Source organism: Chiloscyllium plagiosum, unplaced genomic scaffold (genome assembly GCF_037043375.1).
Source record: "Chiloscyllium plagiosum isolate Xiang-an unplaced genomic scaffold, Cpla_swu_hap1 HiC_scaffold_37, whole genome shotgun sequence".
NCBI classification, from domain to species: Eukaryota; Metazoa; Chordata; class Chondrichthyes; order Orectolobiformes; family Hemiscylliidae; genus Chiloscyllium; species Chiloscyllium plagiosum.
In genome coordinates, this window is record NW_028270175.1 from 30902050 (window position 1) to 30922427 (window position 20378).

A 20378-nucleotide genomic window follows, 5' to 3' on the forward strand; every position below is an offset into this window, starting at 1 on the left:
CTTACAGCATCTGTATAGCCAGAAACCCCACAGTTAACATTTCGAATCTGATACAACCCTTAAAGGGGTGCAAAAGGGATGGGCTTTATACTCTAGGGTGGAGATGCTTTAGTGGAACAGAAGGGAGGACAGGGACCAGTTAGAAGGTGAGGTGCCACAGAATAAATGGCTAATGGACTGATAATGATTGTAGAGAAGATGAATAGGTTCAAAGCAGAACATAGGTCAGCTTTGCTGAAAGTAAAACTGAAGCACGAGGAGAGGGGGTCAGTTAAATGGTGGAGAAAACAAAATGGAGGACAGGGTTGATGCTCTGAAGTTATTGAATTCAATGTTGAGCTCAAAGGGCTGTAAAATGCCTCAGCAAATAATGACGTGCTTTTCCTCCAGTGTGTATTGTCCTTCACTGAAACACTATAGCAGGCCTCGGACTGAGATGAGAGCAGGAAATGGAATTGAAATGGAGAGCAACTGGAATGTCAGGATCATTCTTATGAACAGTGTAGAAGTAAGTACTCAATCTTTGGTTTCACCAATCTAGGGGAGACCATATTGTGAATAGAAAATAGAATCAACCTGATTGAAAGAAATATTATAAGTCTCAACTTTACCTGGAACGCATGTTTGGACCTTGAGCAGTGAGGAGTGAGGAAGTAAAGGGGAAAGGGTAAAGGTTTCATCTCTGGCTCTGGCAGAAGAAAGTGTTATTGGAAGGGGATGAGTTATTGGGGGTGACAGAGGAGTGGGCCTGGTATCACAATGGAATTGTTCCTCTGAAAGTGCTGACAGGGGAGTGGAAGAGATGTTCTGGTTGTGTCACAATGTTGAATGAAATGGAGGATGATCATAGAATCCCTACAGTGAGAGAGCAGGTCATTTGACCCATCAAGATCACAACAACCTTTCAAAGAGCATTCCACCTTGATACACCCCCATCCCTGTAACCCTACATTTTCTATGGCTAATCCACCTAGCCTGCACATCCCTGGACACTTTAGCATGGCCAGTCCACCTGACCTGCACATCCTTGGACTGTGGGAGAAAATCGGAGCACCCAGAGGAAACCCTCACACTCCAGACAGACAGTCGCCCGAGGCTGGAATTGAACCTGGGTCCCTGATGCTGTGCAACAGCAATGCTAACCATTGAGCCGCCATGCCACCCCTTTGCATATGAATGTTAATGAAGTGTTTGGTGAGAACAAGGAGGTCCTGATAGGGAAGGATAGCAGTGAGGGCAGAAGTACAAGAAACAGTGTGGGAGAATCCTTAATTGAGGGAAAAGGAAGACATGTCAGAAGTACAGTTCTGGGAAGTAGCATTATTAGAAAATGCCTGACAGAGATAGAGAAACAAAGAAAGTGGAATGGTGTCCTTAAAGAAATGAGGTTGTGAAGAAGTGTAGTTGGATTAGTTGTCGAGTGAGCGAGTTTTCACTGACTATTAAGTCGGCAGTCTATTCATGAAAATGGAGAAGTCAAGGAATAGAAGATAAGAGTCAGAGATGGACTAGGTGAAGGCTTCAGAAGGGTGGAAATTGCAACCAACATTGTTAAATGGTTCCAGTTCTGGACAAGAGCAGGAAGCAGCACTTATACAGTTGTTTATGTCCAAGAAAAAAGCTGGAGCTTTTGTTGTGACTTCAAATGTCCTTCATCCTGAAATCTTCCCCGACCTTCCCTCCAGTTCCATTTACCCCTCACCAGCTTCTTTTCAGAGTATAAAGCCCACGACTTTTCCACTTCTATCTTCAGTTTTGATGAGAAGACATATTGGTCTCAAAAAACTAACTCTGTGTCTTAATGGATGCTGCCAGATTGGCTGAGTGTATTCAACACTCTCTGTTTTTATTACCACACAGGATGTTTGGGTTCTGATCTTCCATTGCCAACCGTACAGCTACGTCAAACCCAAAGTGATCCACTTACCTCATTCTGCAAAGTGAGGAGTTAATGATGGGCAAAATGGAATAAATTTACTGGTGTTCTTAATGATTTTGCTAACTCAGTTTGGTTGCGGGTTAAGTCATTAAATGTCCTTCCTTCAGGTGAAGAAAAAATATCCTTTTGAATGTCACAATGTAACTCAGAATGAATTGAGAACTTTTTTTTTACAGACTGGAACAACTATATACCGGGGTCACTCCGATCTAGTTTACTGCAGGATTCATTATCTCCTTAATTGGTGGAAAGCGAAAGCCTGATTGTGAAGTAGGACTACCTCAGTATCCTCCTCAACGCAGAAACCCTTTCATTAAACTGAAGGGTTCCTGCTTTAGTACAGCAATTTTAAAAGGATGTTTTGCTAAAGCTACAAAGTGCACAGAGAAACAAAGCTAAGAATCTATGGGATGCTGGAGATCTGAAACAAAAGCTGAACTGAGTTCTGCTGAAGAGTCAGTGGACTTGAAATGTTAACTCTGCTATCTTCTTACAGATGCTGCTGGTCCTGTTGAGTTTTGCCAGCAATTTCTGTTTTTGTTTCAAATACAGGAACAGACTTCTATTCTGAAGAGAAGTCACAGTGGACTCTAAATGTTAACTCCGTTTCTCCTTCCACAGATGTCGCCAGACCAGCTGAGTTTCTCTGGCATTCTCTGTGTTTGTTTTAGTATGGGATGGATCCATCTTCATTTCACAATATTGCTCACTTTCACTTTCTGACTAGCAACATTGCACCACATGACTCAAACTGCACTTATACTAATTTTATTTGAATGATACAAGGAAGTAACATACCTGAAAATGAAAATATTTGTTTGTTAAACATAAATGCATTTAGTGCTTTGTGTCTGTTCAGCACTGGGACCTCATAATACCAGGAGGTGGTAATACCTTATATTCACTGTGTATAATATAGGTGCATCTGAATAAGGCTGATTTCATTTGGGAGTGCAAACATCATGTTTATTAATTCTGTATTAAGAATATCGTAGACTGAAAATCACATAGAATCTGTCTAAACAAATATATTAGGATTTGTACATTATTTAGATTACACTGGCATTCCTATACAAATCTATTTTACAACTTTTTCCAGTGTTTGATTATTCTATTCTTATTAGAATAGAACTGTTACTACTGCCGTCTCCCCTCAGTTTGCTCTCTAGCCTCCTCATGGGGCTGCTCTTTCTTAAGCTTCCTCATTTAGTCAGGAAAATGGAAGGATTTTAGTTCTGTTCCAACACTAATGGCATTGCTGCATAGTTAGTCAGCAGAAGGCAGTATTGGTGTTGGATGAGGGAACTGTGTTGTCTTCCTCCTCCATCTTGCTGAAGAGGGTCATTTCTTTCCTCTCCGTCCCACCCCATCTCCACTCACAAGCACCACCTCCTCACAACTCTACCGTCAAATCAATGAACTTGGACAACAGCCACAGCTCAGAGTGAGAATAGCTTTTTTCTCAATTGCCTTACGATCTCTGGTGGAGGTGTTGACTTGTGCTGCAAAGTCATATGGGAGCTAGCTGCCCTCGGAATCCTGACCTCAGTCGGCATTTTCTGTGTTCGAACGACAACAGTAAAGTTTGTGGGTGATTCAGTAAGGGTTGACTGTGATCTTGTGTACTCACTGCTACCACACACACATGGTTAACTACATGAAGCAGGAGCTGGAGGGACCTCAAGTTGATTTTGACTCTTCCCTTTTCTATTGAGGCCAATGTTAATGCCCAGCTGAAATCAACTGCCATTTCTTAAGATGGGGTATTTTTTCTTCTGAATTTTGCAACTTATCACAGCTTAAAATGCACTGTTCGTGAACTTTGAACAGAGGAAAGTGTAAGTTCAAAAGTGAAGAGTCCTAAGTCATGCTATGAAAAATGAGAGCAAAGTCTTTCTAAAACTGAGATGGCACCTTTGTGGCATCAGATCTCATGAGGCCACCATAACCCTTAGCAGCCTGCCACAGCTATAGCATGAGCTCAAAGCCCACAGTATGACTGCAGCTGTCTCATGCAAAACTTCCACATATACTTATGTGACATGAAGCAAGGAACCTGCCAGAGTTGAACCTGCTAAAGACTTAATCATAAGAAAGGAAAGATGGAAGAGAAAACTGATGCGTGGGGTGTGGTGAAGGTTGTAAATAATATTTTGAAGAACAGGGAAAAGACCATTAGACTCCACAAAGGACAAGTCAACCATAATCCTTCTAAGACCTATTTGCAACAGCCTTCCCTCATCATTTAATCTACAACTTCATTAGCCTTGTAGTTTTTGTTTTCTTGGCCTTCCTTCTTACCAACAAATTCCTGATTTTAAACTTAAATTCCCCTGTTGTCAGGTTGATATAGAGTTATAGAGTCATATAGCACAGAAACGGGCCCGGCCTCTACCACTATATAGACAAGAATCTGCAGGATAGTTGAGCACTGTGTGAGCCTTGAAACTTTAAAATGAAGGCTCCTTGAAATTTGTTCCTTCTCAGGGAGAACTATAGTCCAGCTTCTTTGGAAATGGCAGGACCTAACCGACTTACAATTATTCGCCATAGCAGTACTCATAGCCTAATGCCAATCATTACAGGTGCTGCCATTAAATCTGAATCCAACTACTACTGGTATTAAACCACAGTTATTGAAAAGAGTCCCTTCTTTTATTACAATGCTCAGTGTTTTGCATTTGCCTGGATGATCCCACTCTTGTTCACCATTGTTAAATAAAAATGCCTGTTCATTTAAAATACACACACAGAACTACAAATAACTCTAAGGAACATTTCTTATTTTGTTACAAAAAGCATTGGAAATATGAGACAAGCTAATATATGATTAATATTAAAGAGCAGCCTATATTTTATGAAATAACATACTGGAATCTTGAAGAAAAGAAAACCACAGTTCAAGATAGCAGCATTGAAGTCAGCATATCAAAGTTTTTAACTAGCCTGGTCACCCGCTAAGAAATCTGCAAGGTTAGGGACATTTGAATTATCGGGTGTCAGCATCAGCTCTTTCAGGGAATAGCTATGAGATGAGGAGTGAAGCTTCCCACCTGGTCAGACAATCAGGTTTAGTAACAACCTCTGCACCAAGACTTCTTCCTCTTTCCAAATCAACCACCCTGTGGTCCTTCTGTGGAATATTGCCAATTTGATGCAAGCTTGTGCTAAATGGGGGAGTTTAGTGCTGTGGGCCCACACTCACTAGCAACTTGGTTAAGTGCCCAAACACGATGACAGTCAGCAGTTAACTTAGTGAATTTAGACCCAGCTCAAGGTCTAATTCCTTGAGGCACTCAGTCCCTTTTGGTTTAAGTTTCGAATTGGTCTAAAGTGGTGCACATGTATATACAGAAAAAAGAAGAAAAAAGGTAACTCCAGCACAAGAACAACTGCAAAAGATCAAAAGTTAGGATTCTAGATCTTTAAAATCTGTAGCACAAATCTCTGTCCCAATAACATGGTCAACAATACATGAACACTAGGATCATTGAACAGGCTAAACTGTACTGTGCATTACATCGTACTAGAAGCATTGTTTGAGATAGAATCTTCTAGGATTCATTTCATCTTGACATAGTCTCTTTGTAACTGAAATATTCAGAATACTGTTATAATACATTCTGTTAGTCTGTCCAGCGTGCATTTCAGCCCATTAAGGCTGTTTTCTCTGTATTTGGTCTGCTTCTGTTTCACTGACTCTATACATTATGTTACAATTGGTACCATCTAATTTAATTATTGATGGTATAGTGCTGTCTTCTGTGTTACAAAGTAAAATCACGCACACGTGCACACACAACTGTGGGGGAAACCACAATGTGCCAGTCACTGCAAGCTGTCGGGAGCTGTGTGAAGGCTTGTAATGACAGGTTTGGAATGTACGCAGTTTGGAAGCATTGATGTACTGAGTCATCCGGAGACCACTGGAGTTCTGCGAGAGGCATCGCTACGTAATGGGAGACAATCGCAAGGCTAGTGAATGGATGGACAGGCTATGGCATAAGCTGGATCGCCTGGACTGCATGATCATTGGCAGGGTCTGCTGGCAGCTGGAGGTAACTTTAACATGATCAGAGAACAGCAGGAATTAATGGAGAATTGGAGACATATTGAAGTGAGTTCAAAACCAGATATGTTTGTGAGATAGCAGTGTACAACTGAAGAGGTATCAATTCCAGAATAGGTCTGTGCAACAATACCAGTGTCAAACCAGACCATCTTCTGCCTCCTTGATCCACCCTCTCGTTTCCTTGTTAAGCAGCATCAGTAACAGAGAGGTAAGTTCATCCGGAGCAGTAACAGTCCATGGAGAAGTACCTCCAGATCTTTGTTAGTCAGCAATAAATTAAAAAAATAATAAAACAAGGATCCTTTGGGACATCTTAAATAGTGTTTTCTCTCTATCTGTCTTCTTGGAATTGCTGGAGTGTTCTAGTCCCCCGTCGTGATGGGGCATGACTTGGGTTTGCCTTGGCTGACCAGCGATGCTTCTCATCACCGGCACGTGTGCATCTCCACCACTTTACGACACTGCTTGCACTTGACGAAGCAGCACCAGTGGAACTTACAACTGCACCTCTCCACAATCTCTACCTCCTCCGTGTTGAAGCTGCGACCACAACACATGAGCTCGCAACCATCAATGGCCTTGGACGTCTTATTGCACTGCCTCCCAGAGGTTCCCAGGACCCCGTTCCTAATGTCATGGTCACAGAAATCCGGGCTCGAGTCCAGGTACACGAGGTCCTCATCTGTGTGGGGCTTGAACTGCGAGTTCTTGGGCACCAAGACTTTTGTGGAACCGACTTTCCTTTGTTCAACTTCCGTGGCACCGTCGAATTTTTCCTTCAGCACGTTGCCGACTTTCCTGAATGGAGGCATGGCCTTCCAGCAGGTTTTCACTTCACACGATCCCGAAACCCCGTGACACTTGCATTCCACTCTCATGTTGTTCAGAATGGCCTGGAAAAAGAATGCACAATCAGACACGGTGGGAATAAACCAACGCTGAACTGTTTCCATACTTCATGTGATGCAGCACACAATGCTGTTCATGGGTCACAGTTATGTTGGAGGAGGTCCGGGTCACATTTTGAACTGTGTTTGTTTTATTAGAGCAACTGACTCTGGAAACAGCTGCATCCTCCAAGGGGTGGTGTCGCTTTGATGGGGAATTTACAATGCTGCTGAGTTCCTGGAACATCCTGCTATCGTGGAACATTTACACGATAGCAGATGCCTTGTTTGCAGCCCCTCGTGATGTGTTTTGAAGCTCAGATTTTGTCATATTGAAATTAAACCAACAATGGGTAGCCCAGCGTCTCAGTGTTTAGCACTGCTGCCTCACAGCGCCAGGAACCTGAGTTCAATTCTAACTTCAGGTGACTGCCTGTGCAGAGTTTGCACATTCTCCCCGTGTCTATGTGGGTTTCCTCCAGGTGCTCCGGTTTCCTTCCACAGTCCAAAGATGTGCAGGTTAGGTGAATTGGCCATGCTATGTTTCCCATAGTGTTCAGGGATGTGTAGGTTAGGTGCATTAGTCAGGGGGAAATGTAAAGTAATAGGGTAGAGGAATGTGTCTGAGTGGGATACTCTTCGGAGGGTCGGTGTGGACTTGTTGGGCCAAATGGCCTGTTTCCACACTGTTGGGATTCTATGAACAACGTGGTAAAAGTGGTTGCAAAATGCTGCACAGTGTGCCTAGTTACATAGCCACAGGGAGACAGGGAGGATAGGATTTAGGATTAAACCATTGGCTCTTTGAACATGCCCCACTATTTAATAAGATCATAGCTGCTGTGGTTGTGTTCTCATCATAACTGCATCACATCATCCTTGACTCCTTTGTTTGAACCATTTAATATTTAAATGATGAAAAATCTCAGGCACTGGAAGCAGCTTTGGCACTGACTTGAGGAGTGAGAAAATTTGGTGGAGATTGCTGGTGAAGAAATTGCTGAGTCAGCACAGGTGATAGTGATCAAGGTAGAACATAGTGAACCTTGGGTAAATTGGTGTGTGCAGATCTGATTAGATTAGATTACTTATAGTGTGGAAACAGGCCCTTCGGCCCAACAACTCTACACTGACCTGCCGAAGCGCAACCCACCCAGACCCATTCCCCTACATTTACCCCTTCACCTAACGCTACAGGCAATTTAGCATGGCCAATTCACCTAACCTGCACACTTTTGGACTGTGGGAGGAAACTGGAGCACCCGGAGGAAACCCACACAGACACAGGGAGAATGTGCAAACTCCACACAGAGAGTCGCCTGAGGCAGGAATTGAACCCGGGACTCTGGTGCTGTGAGGCAGCAGTGCTAACCACTGTGCCACCTGAGGAAAGCAAAATGAGACAGGGAGAAATGATATAATTGAGAAGGAAAGGGAGAATACTGGAAGAACATTGAGGAAAGGAGAAAAATCTTGCCTCTTATGGTAAGATTTAAAAGGGACCTAAGGGGCAACTTTTTCATGCAGAGGGTGGTGTGCGTTTGGAATGAGCTGCCAGAGGAAATGGTGGAGGCTGGTACAATTACAACATTTAAAAGGCATCCGCATAAGTACACAAATTGGAAAGGTTTCGAAGGATATGGTCCAAATGCTGGCAAATGGGACTAGATTAATTCAGGATATCTGGACAGCATGGATGAGTTGGACCAATGGGTCTGTTTCTGCACTGTACAACTCTCTGACTCTATGAAGTGTAATGTGTCAGTAGAATTAAGCTGGTGCAATTAGCACATATGGTGGATATGTTGGAGGATGAGTTGGAAAAACTGGGAAAGAGATGTAGTGGGAAGTTTGAGTATAAAAGTAGCTTTGGAAGACGATGGGTAGTATTCTAGAGAGGAATAAATATAATCTGTCTCGGATTTACTACCACCCCTTCTACCATTTCCATACAACTTCCAGATGACTGAAACATTACTAATCAAGTGATGTCAATGTGAGACATTCTTAATTGTCATTGATAACTTGACTGGCTTGAGCCATGAGACCTAGAATAAAAGATGGTTTAACAACCTGCTAAAACACCCCTTCCCACACAACACAGTCCAATAAGACAATTGGTTGATCTAATGTTAAAGGAGCTGATTTTTTTCATTGTAATCAATTGAAACTTAGTGCTTCATTTGGGGCAAATATAATTGGTAGGGGACACTTGATAGTACAGTGGTAGCGTCCTTGCCTCTGAGCCAGGAGGCCTAAGTTCAAGACTCACCTGAACAGGGAGATGCAGGAAAAAACAAATATTATTTGATTTATGCCACTTTTGTAGATAATGTGGTTCTATAAAGAATTAAATGCCTTCCTTGGAAGGTTGTAGACAAACTGGGGGTTTGAAATTGATCTAAAGTGGTGGCACAAAGCAGGAAGTAATGGATTTGCCTTCAGTTTTGTGCAATGCCTAATTTGATTTCCAGAGTCGTAAATAGACTTAAATATCATATATTATATTTGACAGGCAACTGATCCAAATGGACCCATTTTGGGCCATGATGTGGAGATGCCGGTGTTGGACTGGGGTGTACAAAGTTAAAAATCACACAACACCAGGTTATATTCCAACAGGTTTATTTGGAAGCATTAGCTTTAGGAGTGCTGCTCCTTCGTCAGATGGTTGTGGAGTATAAGATTGCAGGATACAGAATTTATTGCAAAAATTTAGTGTGATGTAACTGAAATTATATATTGAGAAAGACCTGGATTGTTTGTTAAGTCTCTCATCTTTAGAATGGGCATGTTGGTTTCAGTTCTTTCATATGTAAATTCCAGAATTTTGGGCCAGTATTAGAATCAGACTACAATTAAATTGACTTCTACATTTCATTATTCAATGACACATGATGCTAAAAAAAAGGATTTCTTTCCAATCATGGTGTAAGGTAGTGACAAGAAAAAGACATGAAGTTTAGTGATGTCAGAACATAATCATGTCTAGTTAATAACTTAAAAAACATCTACCATGGTGTTGTTGGAGTCAAATGTGCAGCAAGTCAATAATGTTCACAAAACAGATGTTTGAAAACTAATTAATAATACAGATGAACAAATTTGCTAATGGGTAACCTGCTTGCTCCATTTCCACAGTATTTTGAAATAATGGCAACTAGTCACCAAATTAATCCAGAAATGTTGTTTATGAGCAGATAATGTTAGCTTTTGATGATTCAATTGCTTCTTGCATTAATAATTGCTTTATTAAAGTTGTTGGCTAAACCAATTAATAAAGCAACAAAGTAGAAATGTAAGACTTAAAGTGAGCAGACAATTTGAATTCTGTGAAATGGAAATACGAAAAGCAGACTCAATAACATTGGATCGTTCATATATATATATATGTGGATTGGATTTCAAAATCAATTTTTATTTAAAATTCAGATGTACAATCTATCCCAATAAATTATTTCAGAATTGTAACTATACATCTGTAATCATTGGAATTCTTCCACTACTCTTGCTTGACTGATGGGAACCACAGGAAACATAATGTAAGGGATTATTCCTACAATCATGTCTAAAATGAACGCTCAGCACTAAAACTGAGTGCCCATTAGATCAATGAGAAATGTCTCAATTTCAATCCTCAAGCTGCAGTATTAGCTGGGGTAGTGGTCCAGCTGCTACAGTTGGACTGTGTGGCCTTGTCTGAGAAGGGGAAAAATCAGGCATGGTCCTTACTATGGATTTTAATTCAGCTATGCCTACTGCGAGGATACATGCATGGGTTTTAAGCTTCACTGTGATACCCTCTGCACACACAGCTTGAATCTCACTGTGGAACAATGTGGGCAAGCTATGATTGCTCGGTGCCTCTGCAGCTATATTCCATATAAGTTCAAAACAGAAATTGAAGAACATTGTTAAGAAAAGTACATATTGAGAAAATGAAATTATAATTAACAGGATATGACCTGGTTGCAAAATAAAGGAGAGAAGGTTGCAAAATAAAGGAGAGAAGATGACAAAACTGCAGGGAATTATTGCAATCAAGAAAATGGAGGGGAATTCCAGGATAATGGATTCCTATGACGCTGTCTTGATCTGGAGGAAAGCTGAATTATAAGGAATGATCGGAGAAATGTGACCTTTTTGAGAAACGATGTAATTGCCGGTTGAATTCATGGAAATAAAGCAGATTGTAAATAAGCAACATGGAAAAAGTAGATGCAGATACTACCTCAAATTACAAAATTTAGTACAGAGACAGAGGCATACATGAACAATTTAGAACTGATGCTAGGAAGTTCTTCATGCTCAGAGTTTTATATGGAGTGGACTTCTAAGCAGAGTAATAGAAGCAAAATCCTGAAACTGTAGAAGTTTTCAATGGTTGGGTGAACGTTAGGATGGATGATCTAATATGGGTCAAATGGCCTTCCACGTTTATAATTGCTTTGTGATTCAACAATACATTTGTCACCAAATGTTGGCAAATTAGTTGCTCCATTAGTTACCAACCTGTCAGTGCTGGTCAGCTTTGCACACATGCATTTGATGTAATCTATTGTCCCAAGAATCATAATGTAGAACATGGGAGGTTATCAGTAAAGAGCTGGAGCATCAATACAATAACGGGATGATGGCACGGTGGCTCAGTGTTTAGTGCTGTAGCCGCACAGTGCTAGGGACTGAGGTTCAAATTCAGCACCAGGTGAATGTCTGTTTGGAGTTTGCGCATTTTACCTGCATCTCAGTGGATTTCCTTCAGGTGCTTTGGTTTCCTCCCACAATCCAACGATGTGTACAATGGGTGGATTGGCCATACTAAATTGTGCAGGTTAGGTGGGATTAACCATGAGAAATGCAGGGCGATAGGATAGGATGCTCTTTTGAGGGTCAGTGGCCTCCATCCACACTGCAGGGATTCTATTCTTTAACTGGAGAAGCTTTTTTAACATCTGCTTTGATGTTGTATAATTTACGAGTGGAAAAACTGAGAATGGAGTTGGAGTTTTAGGATTACAAACCATGTACCTTCCTTCCTGCCTCGTTGTTATGCAGATTCATTAGCGGCCTGCTCGAAGAAGCTCCTTTACTTCGTTCCCTTACATCCACAAAAGACTGGGAAAAGGCAACGCCATACGCAATATTATCCGAACAGCCTGACCACTGGAAACCTAAACCCAACAGTAATGAAGAAATATTAATAATTGGAACAAAAAGCCTTTTTAATCCAGAAGTGAACAATCCAGTTATTTCCAAAGTCAAGTCAAGCCTAGGTCAAGCCAGGAACTAAACCCAATTTAAAATCTTGGAATTACAGTATACTGTTTCACATAAATAGTAACCCGATAGGTAATTAATGGTTATATATTACTTACTTTAAAAACAAAATCAATACTTTCCACATTTCCACTCCTAAAAGTATTAATCTTTTTTGGTGTAAAGGTGAACATGCAAAAAGAAATATGAGAAAACACCTGCAAGTTCATCAAGTTCACCCAATCCATTAGACTTTATTCTACATTCATATGTTTTAGTTGGGTGGAGGAAGATTAAAATTGATTGCACAATTCCTTTGAGTTAACAACATTGTAAAAGATGGCCCATTTAAGAGAGAGATTTGACAGAGTAGCAGGCAGCTATTAGAGCACACATTTAAGGACAGGTTTTCCCCAAGTAATTGGGGGTGGATTACACAGGGGGAAGAACAAATCTGAGTTTTAATTGAGTGAAGAGATATAGATCAACAGTTTTTGGAAGACAATCTGACTTCTGCTTCAGCATATGGATGGCTAGCAATTCAACATGAGTGTTCCAATATTTAATGATGGATCTTCAATATAGAACCATTCCAAGTAGCATTAAGTTTGGATTCCCAAAAAATATTCCCTAATTCGAAGCTGCTACAATTATGTCAACTGTTTGTGAAAATGGAAAATGAGGGACACATTCAGTAGTCAGGCAGCATCTGTGGAAAAAGAACAAGAACTAAGAATTAAGGTTGATGGGCTTCCATCAGAACCTGAAAATAATTGCTTCATTCTGATGAAAGGTCATTGACCTATAGCATCAATTCTATGTCTCTATCCACAGATGCAACCAGATATTTGACTATTTTCAGCATTATCCATTTTATATTTTCAGCACTTACAGTATTATGCTTTTGTATTAACTGTTTCATAGTTACTGAGGTGCACATAGTTAACTAAAAGGGAGGTTTTCTGCCGGTTATGGAGATCACACCTACACTGCATAATGGGATTTGCAGTTTGATTTTCACACCTCCACTGAGTTTTACTTTCCAGTTTTGAATGTGATGGGCCATCAGATCACTGATCAAATTCAGTGTTCACACACCAACCCCAGCACTTCACCAAGGCAGGTATCACTGCTCTGCAGTTTTGATTTAATTTAATTCTCTTTACTCTAAGTGATGTAGAAAAAATGGTTTTGCTCACTCAGATAATGAGGTAAATGTATACAAACATAAAGTTTATTTCAGCCAGAGGTTTTGTCATATGGCCTTTTATGATGTTCCTCATTTTGGAAGACAGATCTTGATTTAGGTCATGATTGACATAAAGGTCATGATTGACATGCTGCATCCAAGGAGCAGGAGAATCGACGTTTCGGGCATGAGCCCTTCTTCAGGAATCCGGAAGAAGGGCTCATGCCCGAATCATCGATTCTCCTGCTCCTTGGATGCTGCCTGACCTGCTGCGCTTTTCCAGCAACACATTTTCTCTGATCTCTAGCATCTGCAGTCCTCACTTTCTCCATAAAGGTTAAACATTAAAATAACAAACAACAGCAGTAACATTGGCTTTTAGAATATCTGTTAAACATAGTTCACTCTTCAAATACTAGGTAATAATAAACAGTTTATTATTATGCTAAGTTATTATGGAATGCTTTGTTTCTTTTTCTCACTGACTGGGAAAGGCACCTGACCTAACTGTCTCTGTTTGAATTCATTCGGGCAGATTTGAACAAGTGATTGTTTAAAACCATTTTGAAAACCTTGACCATGATCATGTAGATTTAATTTAAATTCAAAACAATTGCCAATTCTCACATTTCCACAGATTTCAAAAATATACATAATTGAACTAAATCACTTACACCTTCAGACAGGCAGAGAAATCTCAACTTAAGAGTTTGACAATTATTTCCATGATTTTGTGAGGGAATCTGTTTTTTTTTAAATTTCCTTACAGTTGGAAAGTAGTTCCAGCATGCCAGGAATGTAAGAAGAGACAGTTGGGGATTTGGCATCATTGCCCCTGCCCTTAAAGGTGTCATAAATGTAACAAAATACTCAGGCTACTCTGTGGCAAAACACTCCCAGGTAACAGCACTAGATGCAGAGCACTCGACCTCAATAGTGAGTCACAAACCGAAACCGAGAATGAACCATTTGTGATTTTTGTTCATTTTGAGAACAGCTGTTCTGGACCTGAAATGTTAACTCTGTTATCTCTCCACAGATACTGCCAGAACTAGGTTCACTACGTAGATTCCAGAGTTGACAGGGTCAGTTTATGTGGAGAGATTGAGTAAGACTGGGACTATACTTATTGGAATTTAGGAGATTGAGGGGGGAATCTTGTAGAAGCATATAAAGTTATGAAAGGAACAGATAAGATAGAAGCAGGGAGGTTGTTTCCACTGGTGGGTGAAACTCGAACTAGGGGGCATAGCCTCAAAATAAGGGGGGAGCAGATTTAGGACTGAGTTGAGGAGGAACTTCTTCACCCAAAGGGTTGTAAATCTGTGGAATTCCCTGCCCATTCGAGGTTACCTTGTTGAATGTTCTAAAGGAAGATAGGTTTTTTAACAGTAAAGGAGTTAAGGGTTATGGTGAGCGGGAGGGTTAATGGAGCTGAGCCCATGAAAAGTTTTGAAAGGCTGAGCAGGCTCAGTGGGCCAGATGGCCTACTCCTGCTCCTATTTCTTATGTTCTTATTAACCCTGCTGAATTTCCCCAGCAATTTCTGCTTTGGTTTCAGATTTCCAGCATCCACAGTTCCTTGCTTTATTAAGACTTCCAGCCTGTTGCTCTGTGCTAATTTTGAACATGTATTTCAGAGGAGAACGGGTAATTGCTAATTCTCTTCCCTTGATGGAGCAACATTTTTAGACTCACCGTCAGGGCTCACTCCATGGACTGTACGGTCACAGCCACACTTCTCCAGCTCACCGCTGCTGCAGGCACGAGTAACAGCAAAGGCCACTCCAGCCGATGAGATTGCATAGACAAAAGCTGCTTCTCGTGTTCCTGCATGTAAAGAAATAAGGAAGTTTACTCAATCACATCAAGGTCAAACTGGCATGTAACAACACCTTCATGGAAGGGGATAAGCAGACCTGAGTTATGCTGCCAGTTTCTACATTGCTTGCCGAGCACTAACCAAGTTCTGTGCTTGTACATGTCAACGGGTTAGATTTTAATATTAAGAGCAAGCTGGTGAGTGTATGGAAAGTGATGTATTAAGAAGACCACCTGGGAGCTACGTTGTAACAGTTAAATGTTGACAATCTTTTCTGATTTTACTTCCATTCCAATTACTTTTCCTCTATTGTGGCAAAGTAGGAACAGTTACATTTTGGCACAAATGTTAGCACCGTAATTTGGGATACAGAGTGGTGATCGGTTTGTCAACTGCATGAAAGACATATTCATAAGACCAGCACCATGAACTAGAGTAGAACCACTGAACTTTTAAAAAGTCTTTTCCTCACTCGGATAATTTAAACCTCATTGGCAGATGCACACATGCTAAAATTATTTTGACCAGACAGAAGCTTTTGGTCCAGGCCCCTCCCACTTGCTCTGTGACCATTACCTGGAGTGCAACTAACCCTTAAAATAAAGCCAACTACTCTCTCTGACTGAGCATTAACTGATGGGCCAACAAAGATTAGTGGTGTTTTAGATCATGTTACTTTAATGGCTGGTGAGGAGGAATGTGAAGCTGATTAAGCCATGAGATGATAGCCAAGAACGAAGCACTTCCCTGGTGGTATGGAGAACAGTAATCTTATTAAAACAGAACTGAGGTTTCCTATTACCAACTTTAAGACGGTGTTTCTGCTTTGAGCATTCAAATAGATTTATTCTAATCCCATATTTCCTCCCCCTCTCGGTGAAACGTATGTTGGGCTAAAGCTCAAACAGCATCTTTTGCCCTGAATGATGAGCACTCTTCATATGTGAAGCTAGAAAGTGATTGAAGGGTAAGGGTATTGTATCGTGTGGGTGTTAGAGCTAAGAGCAGCATGCCCATGTCCAGTATCCACAAATACATTGTTCGCCAAAGCCCACGAAAAAATTACAAGCTTGCAAAATCCTGTTTGATTTTCCTCTACCTTACTCAAGGTTGCTGAAGACTGTAGCAGTCATACCACCATCAGCGTTAAGAGTAGCGTAAGTAATGTGGACCTGTATCAATAGGTTAGAGTTTTCAATCTTGAAGCTTTATGTAGGTTCCTTATCCTTTCATAATGTGGTGCCCCATTAAAAGTATTTCATACTAATATTGTGTTCTCTGAATTGTGACTTTCCAACAGGAATTAGCACCAATTGGCAGTACCAATTGGATTGCTCCATTTTAATTAAGTATCTGCTAACGCACAATGCTATTATTTGTTGCAAGAGGGAATTTGTCCGTTATTAAAACTAATCCCCAGCCTCACTCAGTCAATACTGGAGTGAATTTTACCATATTAAAAATGCATTTACAAATAAAACTATTTCCTGTTAATAAACCTTGTACTGGACAGCTGACACATATATATACCAATGCTATTAATAATTGTACTATATATTATAGGAATATGATGCAACTTTCCCTTACAATGATGGAGTGTAGCACTCTAGAATGTGCAATTCATCCCCTCGTTACCAATAGTTTTCTCCAGTTTCCTCCTCTTGTTTCCCTTCCTGCCCTGAAGTTGCAGACTGTGGGAATACTGCTTTGTTGGGCTCTGACAGTCTTTTATTACCTTGTTTGAGTGTAGCCACTTAGTATCAGCTGGTCATTTAATAGCGAGGAACATATTTACGGAGCACCTTTCTGCTAACTCAATGTACACCTTTTAATCTGAATCATTGGTTAGTGATCAAGAAGCAGCCCCCCTGATGACTTTTTTCCCTGTTCTAGCCCTAGGACAGTGAGGCCAATTGCAGGGTCGCAACTGTTGCACTATGTCATTCCTTTGAGAGAAATCTCTCGCAATGTCTGTACAAAGGGCGGAGAAACAGCATTCACTCGCACTGCACATGGTCCTTTGGGTGTGCAGTCCTGTTGCAGCTGTTCCCTGCTGCACTAACTTGAGCTGCATTTCCTCCATTACAACGGCACCGACAGTAGACCCAACTCTAGCAGAAAATCAATCACATAAAGAGGATGTCTCTGCTACTTCGCAAAGCTCTAAGTCCCACCAAAACAAACAGCGCTGATGGGCATCTCTGGAGGTAACAGTTCCCCAGTGACAATCATAAACTTTGCTTTGAGAGACAGAAGCAATGATGTTGACTTCTCACTCACCCTACCCTTCCTGTAAAGGTAGTTTGTCCTCTCTAACCTGTGTACACTTTCCCTGGATCCTGGACAAGCTACAGCAGCCAGAAAGGAAGATAATAACAACTATTTTTTCAGTTTTTCTATCTAACTGTGTTAAATCTGTGCCTGTTTCTGTTTTAGGTGATACTTATGCGGGAGATTCTCAAAGAACCCAGCCATACCAAAGACCTGTATCAGTTCTTCTCTTAGATTTTAAAAAAAAGTTGTGAAATGCTAACAACCCATTTTTATATAAAACTTACCTTTACCGAATTGTAATTAAGCTTTTCTTAAACACTTATTTCATTGAGAGTATTAATCTTAGTGTCATGGAGATGTACAACACAGAAACAGACTTTTTGGTCCAATTTGTCTATGCTGACAAATATATCCGAAATTAATCTAGTCCCATTTGCCAGCAATTGGCCCCTATCCCTCTAAACTCTTCCTATGCATATACCTATCCAGATGCCTTTTAAATGTTGTAATTGTACCAGCTTCCACCACTTCCTCTGCATGCACCTCCTTTTGAGTGAAAAAATTGCCCCTTCGGTCACTTTCAACTCTTTCCCCCCATCCGAAATGCATGCCCTCAAGTTCTTGACTTCCCCACTCCAGGGAAAAGGCCTTGTCAATTTATCCTATCCATGCCCCTCATGATTTAATAAAGCCATTAATGTTTGGTGATGAACTCCTTCCCCATTTGAGGCATTCAGTGTCAACACTAAAGGCTTCAGGCCAGTTGGCTGCAGAACAAAATTGCCTTTACACTATCCTCAATGTTGCTCCATCTCAACGTCAAAGAATCAAACAGTGTGATAATTTGTCATGTCCAACACTCACCCTAATGCTACCTTGAGTAAAATTATAACACTAGATCATTATCATATTAACAGTGTCAGTATCACAAGGCTTACAACCACAAGGAACTGAAAGTCAAACTGCACAAATTGATGTTATGTGCAACCATGACAGATAGACAAAAGCATCAATTTGTCTTCACTAGGTATAAATAAATGAAAACCAATGAACCTAAGCCCCTATGGGTAACACTTAAAATATCTTCCTGACAGTAGGCATAAATTTCAAGTGCAAATGTATAAAATGCATTACCATACAAATAAGTTGTTTTATTTTTTTAAAATGACAATATGTTTTTCTATTTTATTATAGTTCACAAATTATAATAGTGAATTACGAAGTGTAAAAGTGACCCACTTCTCCAAGTAATTAACAGATCAGCATTTTGAAATTTGAGACAGGGAGCCAGGAATCTGCTTTTTAAGTATGATGTGGATAACTGCACAACTTGTGTCTACGATTTGTTGTTTAATTATGTTTGATGAAAAATCCATCATGAGGTGAAGAATAGACTAAGTATTTCATGTTGAATGCCCAGTCTGAATCAAATTAGTTGAACCAAGACAAGACAACTGCACAGGGGCTACAAATGGCCTCAGCATCCCAGACAATGGTGGGCTCTCATTCATGGTTACTATTAATGAGCAAAAACCACTGGACTTTGTGTGGGGTGGGACAAGGTGGGACTCAGCAATGGTGCCTCCTCCACTGTTCAACAATTGATATTTGCTGATACCATAGAATACCTCCCTAAGAAAAGAATCCACCCTGCAACCGCTGCCTAAGATGAGGAGAAAAAGAACTGAAGGAAGTAAAGAGAGCAATCTTACATAAATCACCAGAGTAATAGCATGAACATGTATTTAGTTAAGCTTCTCATCTTGGCAATCGAACAGTGGGAACTGCATGAAAGGAACAACCATACAATAGATATCCAGCATGAATCAATCTAGCTTGTGCCATACAGCCTGCAATCAATTGTGGATGGCTACCTGAAAGCCAAGTCGCAAACGTTTAATTTTGTTTCTCTTTAAGTTAGTACAAAGGCACTTTCCTGACTTTTTCATTATGACTGCACATTTGGAATTTTATTCAGAATCCCTACAGCGAGGAAACAGGCCCTTCAGCCCAACAAGACCACATCGACCCTCCAAAGGGTAACCCACCCAGATCCATTCCCCTCCCCTATTATTCTATATTTACCCCTGATTAATGCACCTAGCCTATACATCCCTGAACATTATGGGAAATTCAGCTTGGCCAACTCACCTAATCTGCACATCTTTGGATCATGGGAGGAAACCCACGCAGACACAGGGAGAATGTACAAACTCCACACAGACAGTCGCCCAAGGCTGGAATCAAACCCGGGTGCCTGGTGCTATGAGACAGCAGTACTAACCACTGAGCCACTGTCCTGGCCTGATCCCTGATCAGAAAGGAAAACTAATAAAAATTGGACTGCGATCCTATACTGAAGTGTTTAAAATTGACACCTATCTACAGATTAAATACACTGATGGTCCCAATGCTGAGCTGGGCTACCTATAAGCTTTTCCAATTGCTCATGTGATCTATCTGCTCCTGGGGACAAAGAATGAAATCATCTCCTCAAATGTTGGCCCCTGCCTCATTTTTATTCTTCTGAACTACACTGGGATGACTTCATTTTAAGAAAATTACCAAAAAATAAAATTTTGATGGAATGTTCTACAATGATAAAATGGGGCTCAGTTACATTCTTAAAAGGCAAGTTCACCATTATTTGATGGAAGAAAAACGAAAGGGGAAGGAACAGGAGTTTGGGAATAACTACATCAATCTTTCAGGCTCTAGCATAGTCATGAATGGGGAGTATGTGCACTTCAGTGATCTGATTTTACAAGAGCTAAAATAGAATTGACTCAAGTTGTTTGTGAAACTGGCCAAATTTTTCAGTGGACTGTGAGACTCACGTGAGATGACAAGTTTTTTGTTGATTTTGTAATGGATGGATACAGTGTCACACAAGATAACTTAGAGAAAAAAGTGGGTGAAAGTAGTATTTTTGTACCATT

At 40.7% G+C, this 20378-nt stretch overlaps 1 protein-coding gene across 1 annotated transcript in view; it reads right to left on the minus strand.

The window, feature by feature from the left end:
* Positions 1–2697: 2697 nt before the first annotated feature.
* The window catches only part of wnt4 (wingless-type MMTV integration site family, member 4), a 29598-nt gene continuing 11917 nt past the window's right edge, over positions 2698–20378 (minus strand). Inside the window, exons 3-5 of the mRNA XM_043675618.2 lie at positions 15042–15173; positions 11927–12069; positions 2698–6904 (exon numbers count right to left, since the gene is read on the minus strand). Of these exons, the coding sequence (XP_043531553.2) occupies positions 6437–6904; positions 11927–12069; positions 15042–15173 (743 nt within the window). The 3' untranslated portion in view covers positions 2698–6436. The remainder of the gene's footprint in view (positions 6905–11926; positions 12070–15041; positions 15174–20378) is intronic.